The sequence below is a fragment of the Vigna unguiculata genome, chromosome 2, assembly GCF_004118075.2.
Source record: "Vigna unguiculata cultivar IT97K-499-35 chromosome 2, ASM411807v1, whole genome shotgun sequence".
Lineage (NCBI taxonomy): Eukaryota > Viridiplantae > Streptophyta > Magnoliopsida > Fabales > Fabaceae > Vigna > Vigna unguiculata.
The window spans coordinates 28710418-28725929 of NC_040280.1; the positions used below are offsets into that span (position 1 = coordinate 28710418).

Below are 15512 nucleotides of genomic sequence, written 5' to 3' on the forward strand. Positions count from 1 at the left end.
ATTAGGGTATACCATTAATCATGTTTTTGTGATTAAAAAATGTCAGTGAATTATGTCCAACAAAGATAGGTGAGAATCTAGGTCATTTATCAACCATGATAATTTATGTAAGCTCTCTACCAACAGAAACAACTGGGGAAACATGGAGCTAAGGCCTAAGGAGACAAGGTATTGGTTGAAGGTTATCATTTTTGTTTTAGTACATGAATGAATGAAAGAAGAGTGACCGACATATTGGTTTGGCATTGGTATGCACTGTTGCCTGCAATCTCTCAGTTTTGTCTGTGAACAAGAGGTCCATGGGGGTCCCTAACCCTGACCTATTGTGTGTCCATTTTGGAGGATTCTGATCCTCTACAATTGCTTTTAAAACTCTTTGGATCTTCACCCGTAACTTTGTTTTGTAAAAACAATATAAATAATTGTGTGCTGTTGATGAAGGCCACTAGATCCAAGGTGTGCAGGTTGCAATTCATTTTTTTGACTGCAGAGGATCCAAACATGATGTTTTTTTCTTCTCTGAAGGGACTCGTTATGGAAAGATTATATATGTGACATCTTAGCCTACATAAAAATTACATTACTTTTAACTAAAAATCTCCGGACATAACTATTGATACTTCTTTTAACCAAAGATCTCAAATTTATGAGTCTTTATACGAAGTTTAATTTTATCATTTTTATCCAATATAAAACTTAGACTCATGTAATATTTCTAATTCTAACGATACATATCCATTTGGGACAGGTTCCTTTCCCCTACATATGCTGCACCTTTGAAAGCAACACCTCAGGAAGCTCCATGACATGAAGTTGACCCCCTCTTTCTACCAGAAAAACGTTCTGATCAAAACTAAATTCAATATTTATTTTTTGTTACATTTGTCTTTGTGTATTTTAAAAGAAAATTCAGTAAAGGAACCTTGGTATCCATGAAGAATCTAGTTACTACTTAACCTAATGGACATGTCATGAAACACTCACGTAAAATACATCTCTAGTTGAAGTATAATACTATATTTTAGTTATGTAGAGAGAATACAATCATCATTACTTTGTTTGAGTAGCAGTTGAATATTATAGTTTATGCTTCAGTCCTGTTGTTTCTCACTGTCAAGGAATAGATAATGGCAGAATGAACCACATGGTTATTCAGTTTCTGTCCCCATTAATGGCCTTCCCATTTCGCGCACAAAGCCTCTGCTCAGTGGAGTGACCCTTATACTGATAAGATATATCGGTTTCTCCCTCTTAAGAATTTTTCCAGCTAACTTTCTTGGTGTTAGTAACTTTTTTCTAGGCTGCATGGATTGGTGTTTTTGCTTTTCACAACTTCACAACTTCACGTGCCTTTCATCATTAATCTCACGAACTGCATCAGCTCATCCAAACAGAACAGAAAGATTGGCATAATTGGTGTATGGGTGGGTGAGATATATGTTACTTTTGTATTTCAAAGTTGTCATCGAAGACTTGGCACATGATGTAGCAGAATAATGGATACTGAATCCAAGAGACAGTGGTAACTTGGAAGGGAGAAAACTAGAAGCAATTACATAGAAATTCATTATAGAAGCACCATTTTTGTTAAAACACATTCTCCCTTAAATATTGTCACCGCAACTGTTGCTGGGAAAAAGTGGTTTTAGTATGTTAATCATAAGTCAATCTCCCGTAGATTTTAGTACACATTAATTTTTTGAATTATCTAACATGTAAGTAGGGAAATAAATAAATTTGATTTACCAGAGTGTCCACTTTATTTTTTATCAATAATATGAATTAAGTTAGAACGTTTACAATAGACTTATATTTTAGCACATGCTGGTTTGTTCAGGCGTTCAGGCTATAAAAGGTATTCCATCTATTATAAAGTAAAATTATTATAGTTTTAATTTTGTAAGAACTTTTGAAATTGACTGATATTTTTTGTTTTTAATTTGTAGACAAACAAATTACATCAATAATTAAATTCATATCAAATAAGACATTTATATTTAAATGACACAAATTACAAGGAATCTATTTCTATGAATAAGTTACTTAGCAATGAAAAGGAGAAGAGAATAAGTTAAACGCTAAAATATTTACAATCCTGAAACTGCTAAAGAAATTAAGAACCATGTCATAAAAATGGAGAAAATACAATTGCCAATCCAGACAGCTTTGACCACAGACATTTTTTTTCCACTGAACTTCTTTTGGAGATTTTCTTTCTTGGTGATGTGGAAGGGTGACGAAGGGAGAAAAGGAATATGAGGAATTGCCAAATTATTTCATGAAATCAGGCACTAGAGTGAAATGTCGGAAAATAAAGCAAGAGAAAAGGGAACAATTGTGCACTAAGCTGCAAAAACGTGCCTACTCTTTCAGAGGGGGATACAGATCGATTTGTACATGACAATCAATGCAAATCACTTGAATCCTGTAAAATTACCAGAGAACGGCCAAAGTAAAATATAGATGATTCCTCACACGTTGCTGCCCCAGGTGATTGATTTTTCCTCATTTGTTGGAAGACATCAAATCAAAACTAATACTTCAGGGTTGGGCCGTTCCAAAATGGAATCTTTTATGTTGAGCATATCATTTGTCTGCCAAATTGACAATCTAAAAATATTGTTGCAATAACACACAGATTCAGGCTCTAATAAAGGCGCCCCCTACACTTCAAGGATTCGCAAAGACAGGGAGATCCTTCACTAAGCACATGCTCGTACTGATAGTCATATGTTAGCTCTTCACCCAAAGCAATCTGTCAAAAAGAACAAAGCGAAATGTAATCCATTGCATACAAAAGAAGCTACTAAAAGTGTGTCCACTGTTAACAAGATAACAAACATGCAGGACCGAATGTTCTTCACAAATATAGAAAGCAAATTTCTTGTAACATATTTGTCAATAAGCCGCTCTTTTCTTTTCATCAGCAGAGTAGGGTAACGTTTTATTAGAAATGCGACCATCAATATCTGTGATGCAGTCCACATATAATGTTTCTTATAACATACCAAATCAAGAAAAGAGTTTGCAAGTAGAAATAGTCAAAACATCATATACATTGGATTCTTTTAAAGGAAATAGTCCTACATAGGAGAGTACTTACATCCCGATTAGCATAAAAACCGATATGTGCACGTTCAGAATCCATGCTCTCTACAAGAACTTGGTGATTGACCAAATTTGGGGTGCAACTACAACATCAACAACAACAAATTGTAAGAGAAAACCAATATAATGTACATAAAGATCAGAATGTAGTATAGTTGCTAATCACAGAAAGTTTAGGCTTTTGTTGAATTAAACAGAATCATTGTTGATAAAAAAAATATAATAGTTAAATTTTTAACGCATTACTGTGGTTAATTGTTGCCAGGAAATAACGTGGGTCCAAATAGCACCATGTTAAAATCAACTAGCCAAAAAGAGCACTAGTCCCCCTACAATGCATCTATTTGTAAGGAGCAGAAATACAGTCATCATAATATTATGATGATAATGATGACAAAGTGACTATCCAGGACATTCTTAACAGCTCATTAAGAGCATGATAAATAATAGAAGGTAGCATGGGTTCATGCACAGAAATAAACAACATGTCTCGCCGAAAACTAATTCAAGATCAATTTCTGTTAAGTAATTCAAGTTAGATTGAAGAAAATTCCCTGGAAGGAAATCATAAAAGTTTACTGGCTACCATTTGAAATCAGCTAGTATAGCAAAAAAAAATCCATTAACGAACCATTTTGCTAGCAAAACCACGTCAAACAGAATGTTAAGAAGCAAAATGTTTCACCTATGATTGATGAATCTTGAAACATTTCCAAATTTAGTAGCATCAATTACATACTGAGCCTGTCCTTCAATCAATCTGCTCATATCATTAACACGAGCATCGATGTCATAGAAATAACTGCAGTGCTCTGTGCCATAACTGGTGTTGATATAGACCGAGTCAGTATAAAGTTTGGGAACATCAACTAATTTAAAAGAGAATATATCTTGAAAAAACGTAAACCTTCTACGCCTATCATGTGCCTCTTTCACATCTAAAACTTCTCCAATGTATTCACACACAAATGTGCCACGTAGAATAGCTTCACCAGCCCTTACTGCCCATCCCTACAAATCACAGCATAAAAGTCAATTTAGCAAGCCTTGTGATTTGAGAAGTGTTTGGGTCAATAAAAAAAGAGTAACCTTTTTCTCTGTTTTAAAGACTTCCAATTTGACTCGTACACCATTCTGCAATACTCTATTTGGACAGGATTTATTGCATCTGCACATGTGATTACACTCATAGACAAGATAACCTTCCTGCAGTTATTTTAGGACAATCACCATAGTGGAACGAAATGAAAATTTATTAATAAATAATAGAAATAGAAAAGAAATAAAAGGCAGAAATTTTCTGTATATGCCACTGATCTATGAAGGAAACTTGAGGCAAAATCATGTAATAACTGTAATAACGATGTTTAAAAATATCATGTACGTAACTCTCAAAAATATGGGAAGATCATACATCATGGTATTGCTAATAGAGCTAAGTCAACACAGTCAAAACAGCCATAATACTATTAGAAAACATAACCATTCAAGAAATAATTAAAGGGATAAAATTATTCAGTATTTTAGCGATTACTAGATATATCATCACTAAGTAAAGCATAACAGATGCAAAATTAATCCTTTCAGATTTCATATAGAACAGTTTAATAAATGAAAATAAATTACCTCCAGGATGATTCGACCATTCTCATCATATGGGAACCTGCCACGCATTGGTTTCCCAAATATGTCTTTTGCATCATCATAGTCATTGCCAAAAAGGTATACATGATCACATGTTTCAGGACAGCAGGTGGTGTATGAACAGGCACATCCCAGTTGCAGACTCTGCCAATAAACAGATAAGCTAAAGAATATTAAAAATAAATTAAAAGAAAAGGGGTAATGTACGCTATTTATTTCTTAAATTCTAAAAAAGAGAAAAGGCATTATGTATGCCAGGCCAGACTGTAGATAGCTTTTACAAAAGGATTTTACAAAAACTTAGTAGCATACGATTTGATCAAAGAACAAATTAAATCTCAGTGAATACCTCTGAATCAAGAATGAGGGATTGATCGAGCATTGGCTTTGTAACATAGGTAAAGCTCTCCCAAGGTCTAGAAGGGTTTATATTTTGTCCATTGCAGCCATTGATATGAAGTGAATGCACAAGTTCTTGATCTACTACACAAATCACTGGAATTGATTCCTTCCCAAAGCTAATGTCATCACACAAGACCACAGCTTTTTGCAGTGAACCTAACTTTAAAGTTCGTGAATTGATGATGCAGTGAAATTCATCCACATCCCACTCATCACTTGTAGGATCAGATAAATTACCCGCTTTGGGCATTACAGAACTATTAGGAAGAGACTCTATAGGAGAGAGCAAAACTTGAGCCTTTGATACATTACACCCACTAGGACAAATAAAACCCTCCTGATGCCAACTTACCAAAATATTATGCTCACTGCAAAGTTTTGCTGCCTTCAAATAGAGCTTTTCAGGAAGAATTCCATATTTCTCCTCCAATGATGCTACAAGACTAACTTTGCAGCAAGCAGAGCGAGCAATTGATAAAATATCAAGATGGTTTGGACGGGGTTTTGTCTTTTGAATCTCTGAAAACAAAATCTTTGAAACAGCTGAGCATTGATGTTCCGCCAATCTACCAATGTTTGTTGATTCAGTAACATGAGGTTGTATGGTTATTCCCCCTGTGCCATGTGAATTTGTTTCCTGAATGCTTCGCTTTAAATTAGCATTAGCCTTATTTCTAAGCCTGTATGATGCTGCTGCCAAACTTTTTTTAAATCTGGGGCGGCTAAGTCTGCCTGATTTTAATCTGTAAGCATAATATCGAACTCCCCTCTTTGCAGGGCGACTACTGGCCAGATTAGGCCCCATATGAGCAGCTTGGTGATGTCGACCTAGGTCAGGTAGTAAATCAAATTTCAACCCACAAAACCTGCAAACAAATTTCCGAAAACCGCTTGTATTCTCAGAATTATTTTCCAAAGGGGCTGAATTACCCTGATCACGTTTTACTGGAGAATCTTCACCAGTTGATAAAGTTTGCTGCTCAAGAGCTTTTGATGGTTTAAAATCAATAGGATGAACTGATAAAACATGCTGCCATAATTGTTCGGTATTTCCAAAATGACTCCCACAAGGGATGCATTGGAGAAGCATGCATTGTTCAACAAATTGCACATGGTGTCTCTCCTGAACATGCGTTTCCAACAGTTTCTTGTTAGTAAATGAATCCAGACAAATGGCACATGCATAGCCTCTAAACAGCCACTGTGCCTCCTTTTTATGACTGTCCATCCAATGGTTACCAAGCTCTTGGTCATCAGGAAATTCTGCAGAGCATAGCTTACACTTAATGGCATTTTCCTTATCATAGTGATCATTGTGTGGGGATGGCAAGAGAGGTGGTTCTTCCATGACAGAAGATATATCCATGTCATCATTGAATCCCCATAATGATTTGATTCTGGCCTTTTCACTGTGAACTAACTTTTTAAAAAACTCTCCTACACTAGAATCTTTAGAGGCTTCAGTCAGAGCCCACTGAAACTGGACATCCTTAGGAACAGGGTTTCTTAATGATAAAATGCTTTTAAGAAGCCTGTAAAAAAGTTCACATGCTTTATGCAGATGTACCTTTTGCTCCCATGAGTTGCAGTCCCTCAAAAGTTCTGTGAACACTTCTTTCGATACTATTCTACTCTTCCCATTTCTTGCACGCTTAAGCCAACTAGGAAGGTGACTTTCGCAGTACAAGCAATACCGTTTAGTACCTTCCTTACAAGGATTCATCTTATCATAGGGAGGGGAACCTATACACTGCAGTGACTCCATTGCATTATGTTCATGTTCAGAATGCATGGGCTTCTCATTAGAGTTGTTTTCTCCATGTTTGGAATCACCACCAATGGATGACAATGGATCCATTTGCAGTGGACTTTCAACATTGACTAATACCAAGTCTCTGGAGAGAATGCCCTCTGAACCAGTATAATTTTCTTCATGTTTTCTCTTTAATGTATTCTGCGGTATATTTGAGATCTGCTCTGTTTCAGCATGTGGCCGGTGTTTCTTACAGAATAAAGAGCCAGGTAGGGCACGATGCTTACATCTAGTACCCAGAACAGTAGTGCCTTCACACATAGGAGTATCAAGTGGAACAGGCTTTTCAGATTTCGTTGAGCTGCCCAAAAATCGGGAAGATAAATGTACACAACAGTACACATCACCATCATTTGCCCATCTCACACACTGTCTACCCTTTGCTTCAATATAAGCTATACATTGTCGATTCTTACTACCAGATTCTACAGATTTCGCAATAGTCATTTCCTTCGTAGGTGTTGATTCCATATGTTTGGTATGCAAAAAATGGGGATCAGTATTCTCAACTACAATTTCATTCCATTTATCGACCAAATGACCAGGTGAATCAACTGCCATAGACACCTCCCTAACACCTACCTGTTTGCAAGACTCGGCTGCTAATGTGCTCAATATGCCCTGATTCGTGAAAAAGCCAGGGTCAGCCTGAAGAGCAACAGTTTGAGCCTTGATTTCCACTTGTGAAGCATGTGTATCTGCACGACGAACTTCAAGTTTGGCCCTTTTTCTACAAACCTGAAGGTTTGCTCGAAACAAATCATCAGAACTCTGTTGCTGTGTGTCTTTGCTGATCGATAAGGAAGGTGGCGTCGTAAACCATTTCATTACATCATGCTTCCAGGTTTTCCATTCAGAACTTAATGTCGATTGCACTGGTGTATCAGAGAGAGTATTGATCCCATTCCACAAAATAGAATCAAACAATTCCTGAAAAAGAATAAGGAATAAAATCAACCAAACATATTGTGAAAAAAAGATTTGGCAACTCTTTAAACAGGGCAAGAGCATTAATTGTTGCTTGTCATCGAAATTTGGTTACTGACAAGGTATATATTTTTACAGTAACAAAACTACATGGATCTATTTTTACTGTAGTTATATATCTAGATATATTTTGGTTACTGACAAGGTATACATGTAGACAGTATTATTCCAAAAATAAGGAACCTGAAAAAGCATTAAGTATTTTAAAAACTGAGGAAATGTAATTAAAGACATTAAAAAAAATGCTAACAGAATCAATTAATTGTTCTATTTCTTTCTAAAATTGCGAGTGATGACCAACAATCTCTTTTATCGGTTACGAACCTCTGTTTTTTTGGCCATGTTTGCATTTGTCTCTACTAAGTTCTGACAAAGCATTTTATGATTCTTTCAATGATCTTATTAATAAACTAGAATAGAAAGTGAAACTATAAGAAACAAGCCTTTGCAATAAGTGCTGAAAATAGCTTGACTAGTAGCTGTGATGCAGAGGTAATCCTAAGCGGTTCTTACCTGTACTAGGCACACATATGTTACCGGTACTAATGAATTCATACAGGAACATAGACAATATGCAATCACTTGGTCAGTACATATTAGATATCACTAAATTACAAGTCAATTTTTGGTTTTCTACTACTAAATGAAACAAACTACTACTTCACTCCCTTCAAATCCTATGCCTTATTTACATATTTTTGCTAACATGATACTACCTCTATTTCATGATATCTGTCATTCAAGGTTATACTTAATGAGAAAATTCTTAAATAATCCTAACTGGAGGAAAATATATTTGTATCTAACAAAATTAACCTCTATCGAAATACCCAACATAACATTATCACTTCATTAATGTTCACTCTGATTCCTTCTAGTAGATAACAAGAGGGTAGGATAAAATTGGAATAAAATATTTATTCTTTTTCAGCTTCTATTCAAAGAGATAAAATCAAACAATATTTATGGAGTTTTGTTGAAACCAAAAGAGCAGAACATTATCAAAATTGTATTTGTCATGATCTAATCACTTCTTTTATAGGGCATAGTCTATTGGGTTCGTTGGGATGAAGAGACTAATTTATTTTCTTTATTTGTTACGAGTTAGAAGCTATAACCAATCATGGTGGGTCCTTATTTGATAAAAAAAAAATGTTTCTCTCTTAAACACGACCATATCCTATTATTCAATGATAGTAAGAGGTCTAAATTCCACTAAATTCACTTTGATTTATGATAGCAGCAAGAGGAGGTCAAAATATTAATAAATTCAAGATGTCAACAACATTTTAGATCAACTTCTGCTTATTCCATTGATTATATGGGTTATAGACTGATCAAGCAGCTGAGCTTGAATGCCATTTAATCAGATACACTTAACGAAAGAAAAAAAGTAAGATAAAATGTGAGCAAAGTCCCGAGACATCCTATAGCTACTCGGAAATTATATGCATTGCAGTATTTCATTCTTTTTTACTGTGTCATCTTTTATGAGCAAAAGTATGCTAGTTGCAACAGTGATCATGCAAGTAAGAACATAATCCATCTTTTATGGATTCTAATATATGAATTGGTAGTCAGAAAGAATCACAAAATACCTCCTTCAGTAGCTCCACTGAGTCAGCACTATTTGCACTCTGACATCTTTCAGTCCAAGAGGGATAAGAATACCGTAACCAGTCAACATTTATATGGTGCTGTAGTATGCTCTGTAAGAAAAAAAAAATGCATTGAACTTCATCAGTCACACGAATACAGAATTAATAAAGCAGATATGAATGCCCAAACTTCACATGCATAAGAATGATTAATGCTTGGTTCTCATTCTTTCAATGTCCAACATATCTCCAAATCTTAACCACTAAATCATCCTTCAATGCATTGCAACCCTATTAATTAATGTTCAACACTAAATTTTTTGTGTATAAACTTCAAGATCAAAATATTACCAATTTTCACTTTTTAATAGACTTGAAATATATAATAATGGGCAAACTTATTTCAAATCATATCATCACTTGATCATGCTAGTTGAAATCTTACACTCAATTTTTTGTTTATTCTGACACTCAGTGTATAAACCCAGCAGAGAAAGATAGCTAGAGGGAGTTCAAACATTATGACAAAACAAATTTTAGAAATTTAAGTTTCCTAGTAATTATACAAATCCTTACAGTTTTAGCAAAACAATGCCTAGGGTCAGAAAACAGTATTGATTGCCGAATCTAGTTAACATCTACACAGACAACTATTCTTAACAACTGTAATACATTTAATAAAACAAACAATGAGCAGTCACAAAGTTCAAGCCTACTCCAAAACTATCATCAAGAATTGGAATTTACACTATGCAGCTTTAGAAGCATTCTTCCAAAATCAGAATAATCATTACAACGAGAAGCCTCCATGGCAAACTCCTTCCAGACCTTCATATCACGAGCAGTTTCTGTCAAAGCCTGTATGCATTGAAACAAACCTCCAGTTAAAATATATACATACAAATATATAGATATATATACATATGAGAGAGAGAGAGAGAGAGAGAGAAACAGAGTGCAAGAAAAGAAGCGGAAAAGAGGAAACCGTGTCACCATTATCACATACATTAAAAGGAAACTGGTCGACCATGTTCAGCATGCCAACAACTAGCTTTCGCATAATAAACCGCCGTGCAACAGTTAAGTCTTTAACCATTTTCAGTCCCACCTGATGAGTCTTATATGCAATGGGATGGGGAAACTCATTAATTGATCTAACGAGTAGCATGTCTGCCCAAGAATAAATCCTTGTGTGTGGAAAGAATATAACAAAATATTTCTTTCTTTCATGTGTTGGTTTTGCTTTCAACGTTGATAACGGCCAGTCAGCCCTTGCACACCGGATACCAGCCTGCCACTTCCCCCTCCACTAAAAAAGATGGAGAAGTCACAAAGTAATCAGCAATGCTTGCATTTCTCATTTTCCATCTTTTAACAGTGTAAATCCTACAATTTTCTAAAAGAATTATGAAACACGCCTGAGAAGGTTTCAGACAAAAACACAATGTGACCTAAGATATTCATGAATAATGTCTCATGATCCAGCATTCAAGATCAGTTAGAGTAGTGAATTAATAGTTTCTTAAACATAGAAATAATTGTATCATTCATCAGAAAAAGAATTAAGCTTACCTTGACCCACAATGCCACTGATCCATCCCCCTCAAGCCACTTGGGTTCAGAACATGACAAGTCTCCTTCCCGACTGTTATTTGGTGATTCACTTTCAATTGTATCAACAACAGAGATAGAGTTGTCAGATGTTAAACAAGGTTCATTTATAATGTCTTCTTCAAAATCATGGAAACCACAGTATTCATTTTGATCATCCACTTGACAGTCACAACATGAAGCTCCAATGCATTGGCAATCTGAATTAGTTGACAAACCACCTTGCCTTTCTATTTGAGGCCCTTGCATTTTATGTGATGATTCATTCAGTCTAGCAGCTACCAATTTGTCTTGTTCACCATTTTCGGCACAATTAGGTTCTTCCTGATATACAAAAGCAGTTCCTGAACTCTGCTGAGTGCAATCAGATTCCCCAGCATATTGAACACCAGAACAAAGCACTTCCATGAGACTATTTCTAGAGAAGAGTTTTGTATAAGATATTGCGCATGCTATGCCTGATGATTCTGTATCTGTATCTTACCACTCTGTTAAAGCAAAGAAGATTCAGTGAAAAAGTCAGACAATGAAGTTTTAACCATATGGTAATTTACAAAAAAAGTTCAAAATAAGAGGAATAAATTATATAGAAACTTCATGGCAGAAGCAGGCCAAATTTAAAAAAAAAAAAAAAGAAAAAAAAAAAAGCACATGGTAGCTCAATTCACAAAGCTCCCACCACTATGTTATCTAAGACTGATAGAAGTACACAACCTTACCCAGCACTGCACGCACAGAAAATGGTACTACTTTCAACAACTAGACTCTACTTCTGAGAATACAGTAATCTAGTTGCACCAAGGAGCGCCCTCACACCTTGAAGGATATCACAGAAAATTTATGTGTTCAGACAATATGTTGTAGAATTTATAAAAACACCATATATGTCCTTTGACAAGATGGAAACAAAACTAAAACTCATGGATTAGACAAAAATTCCAAGAAACAGAAAGTAATTAACAAACAGTAAGAGTTTATGAAGATCCATTTTACGAGTTTCAATGATTTCTAAATACAAATAATGAGATATAAACATGATTACCATATCAAGTTTCCCTCTTAAATTTTTATATTAATAAATTATTGAATCCGTGTTAGTATAAACATTTCAAGGAAAATGTTGACTACAGACCAGAATGTTAATGCTTATTTCTTAGACTCAATTATTAATTTAACCTATTGACAGGTATATGTTTGGAATCTGGATGTTAATATATGCTTCTGAGGTCTATATGTTTCTGAGGTCTATTAAGGAGAGCATAAATCAAAATGCCTTATTTCCTATCGAAGTTCAAATAACCTTGCAACAACACAGAAGAATCAGGGAGACAAGAACCATGATTACCTTGGCAAGAACGCATTTAGTTTTCTTAGGAATTAGAATTTTGGTAGTAGCGCCCATTCCCTTTAAATTCAACAAGATTTATATTAAATCCGTAATTATTAGTTTCACCTGTTGACATATTTCTAGAGGTTAATTAAAATGCCATTTACCTCCATGATAGCCTTGCTACTCCATTGTAGTCCATACTAGAATCAGGGACATAATGACCTTGCCAATAATGCAAGTTTAAAACCATATTAATCTTCAATTATTAGTTTAACCCATTGCTGAATGTTTCTACATGTTACTTTCTGTTGCTGATGTCTATTCAGGAATAAATAAATAAATAAGCCTTGTTTTTTTATCAGAGTTCAGACAACCTTGTTACCTCGTACTAAAATCAGGGGCCATCTCAAATGATTCGTAGGTTTGAAGAAGAATCAAATTTTTGTAGTCCTAATAGTGCATTAAGGAATTGAATCTCCAGTGCTCATGTTCTAGCGAAGAGTATCATGATTATTTGAACTTACAAAGAAAATTAAGGCACTTCATTGTATTCCTGAATAACCAGTAACAACAGAGCATGACCTCAAGACAAATCAGTCAATAGATAAAGTAAATAGTGCATCTAATATAACTGTCAACTATTCTCAGACACAGGACTGAGACAACAGCATGCATAGTGAACCATGACTAAATAAATACCCGACCATAAATAACATTTTTAACTAAAACATGCTTAAACTCTAGAAAAGAAAAACATCTCTAGTCATAACATTTTTAATTGTTAATAATTACTTTCTAAGAATTTCATTGATGTTAAAAATATGAAGCTCAAAACTTATAAATTGAGCTTAATAAATGCATCTCAATTTGGTCAGCACTTAATTCAAATATTCAATTAAATATCATTGAAGATTATTTAAATTTCTTGACCGAGTTTCATGTAACTAGTAGTACGTACATTTAAAATTTATTAGTTCATCAATTAGTACGTACATTGAAGATTATGGATTCTTTCTATGACTGCATAGGGTAATTGCATTAAGGAGTTCATAAAACAAAAGGTGAACAAGTTCAAATCAGTTACACAGAACCTTATGCAGGATGATTCAAAAATAAGTTTTATCATCACCCAAAAAACTTAAATGCAATGGATCATAATAAGAATAACAGCATAAACTCTGTGAATAACATAATATGGTCCACTATCCTCCCCGACTCTCGGGGTTGTAGGGGTTGGCAACCCAACTTTCTGATTCGGCATATCCAACCCCTGCTTCAATCTGTTCAATGTAAACCAGAAGAGAATCCACAATTTCTTGATTAAGCCCCCCGATAACAAAATTCCTCTAATAAATAAGAGGATTTAATAAGTTGAGCATAATTTAAAAATTAGTATTATTTATGAATGAATTTAGAAAAGACAACAAACTCCTTAGCGAATTTTTTTCTTAAGGAAATTTGAATTAATACTCGAACTGCAAAAATACTGCATGTTTCCAAGTTAATATGTTGAATTCAGGTAGATTCGTACTTTATTAGCATTAGAGAAATTAATTCTTCCTTAATGGAATTTCAGGCTGAACGAAATAATTAATCTTCAAGCCCAAAATTAATTGGAGGAAAGTAAGATTCCCAAAACAAATCCAAGCAAAGAGAGGGATTTTGTGATGCCATTTACGATAATCAAAACAGAGAGCTATGCCTAGCATCATTTATATCTGACAACGTCAATTCATCTCTCCAAGATCAACCCTTAAACCCCCACCCAAAATTTTATTTTACTTTTAAAATTTTATTCCACCGGTTAGGGTAGGAATGAAATGATCAAAGGTGTAAATCGCACCAGCAAAAAAAAAATTGTGCGAACAAAGCTTTTAAACTTCTCAGGTTTAACAGGCACAAAACCCGATTAAGGTAAAGATCTCTATCAAATCACATTCACCCACAAAACCCTTAATGACGAAGACCCAATAGTGAAATTGGCGTAAATCCCCGCATTATTATTGTGGGCACGCTAGTAACATAATGATAAACCCTAATAAAAATCCATAGTCTATACTCTATTAAGATGATGAGCATGTAATGTAACTGCATGCCTGAAGAACGAATAAGATGTGCAGAATCGTAAAAGAAAAACCGGGCATCAATCAATTATACCCTCGACTAATTAGAGGTGCTGCTTAAAACGTTGAACGAAAAGGGGTAAGATCTTGCCTCCTGCCATTACTAGTACGTCTTTTTCTGTTACCTATAGAGAAATTTTATAATTTTTTTTGCTATATAATATATAAGGTAGACACAAAATATATGCATATAAGGGATGATGAGCTAGGTCAGACACCATAACCAAATTGACTGCAAAATATGTGACATTAAAAAGAATAGAAATAACATTGGCTAAGACAAAATTGAGAAAATAAAAATGAAGGTATGAAAAGGGGTAGTGGTAATGTACCTTAAAAATAAGAGTGGGGGAAGTTTACGCACGAAGGTCAGGGTCAGTATTTTGCTGGGTCTATTAGAGAGGTGATGGTGGTTGGATGGGTGGGTGAAAATGGCTTTCGTTTTTTTATGTGAAAAATGTTGTGCCTCTTTTTCCCTAATCGATGTCTCCCACACTCACTGGGGCTACTGCTTAGTGATTCATAGATAGATAGATGCTATTGCTATGCATATTTCATAATTATATATTTCTGTATACCAAGTGCGGCTCTAGGTTTGAGAAGAGATGGGGTCAGGGTCAGGTCAGCTCCCGTGCCCAAATTAAATCACAACCAAAACCATTTTTTATTTTCTTTTTTTAAATACGGAAAATATTTCTTTTTTTTCTTTTGGGGTTCAAATCAAATGGCACAATTGGGAAGAAATTCAAAAATTGGAGAAAAAAGACATTTGCGAGTGGGGTTACAAAAAATGGGGTCCTACGGGAATTGGAATTGGAATAGGAATAGGGGCTGGGTTTTACGAGCGATGTTTCTGCATCCAACGCTCACGCGAGTGTGTATACGATCTAAAGAAA

General features: G+C 34.8%; 1 protein-coding gene across 8 annotated transcripts; it reads right to left on the minus strand.

Moving 5' to 3' along the window:
* Window positions 1–1972: 1972 nt before the first annotated feature.
* LOC114173131 (histone-lysine N-methyltransferase SUVR5) lies at window positions 1973–15224 on the minus strand. 8 transcript variants are annotated; one of them, XM_028057363.1, is made up of 13 exons: window positions 14949–15222; window positions 11883–11979; window positions 11125–11651; window positions 10559–10861; window positions 10300–10410; window positions 9553–9663; window positions 5102–7897; window positions 4735–4896; window positions 4198–4314; window positions 4016–4119; window positions 3794–3931; window positions 3104–3191; window positions 1973–2755 (listed from the first exon to the last, which is right to left on the minus strand). In XM_028057363.1, the coding sequence occupies exons 3-13, from the start codon at window positions 11569–11571 to the stop codon at window positions 2648–2650; spliced, it is 4485 nt and encodes a 1494-aa protein (XP_027913164.1). In that variant the 5' UTR covers window positions 11572–11651; window positions 11883–11979; window positions 14949–15222; the 3' UTR covers window positions 1973–2647. The 8 variants fall into 8 exon arrangements, with proteins under 8 accessions (XP_027913164.1, XP_027913168.1, XP_027913166.1 ...); XM_028057367.1 differs by having other exon boundaries at window positions 11878–11979; XM_028057365.1 differs by lacking the exon at window positions 14949–15222 and adding an exon at window positions 14651–14863.
* Window positions 15225–15512: the final 288 nt, after the last annotated feature.

Coding starts and splice junctions, on each gene's coding strand:
- LOC114173131 (XM_028057363.1), bottom strand. CDS start 11,571: ATGGAAGTGCTTTGTTCTGGTGTTCAATATGCTGGGGAATCTGATTGC. Junction 4,897..5,101: donor CCCTCATTCTTGATTCAGAG/GTATTCACTGAG, acceptor GTTTATTGGCAG/AGTCTGCAACTGGGATGTGC. Junction 4,315..4,734: donor ATGGTCGAATCATCCTGGAG/GTAATTTATTTT, acceptor AAATAACTGCAG/GAAGGTTATCTTGTCTATGA.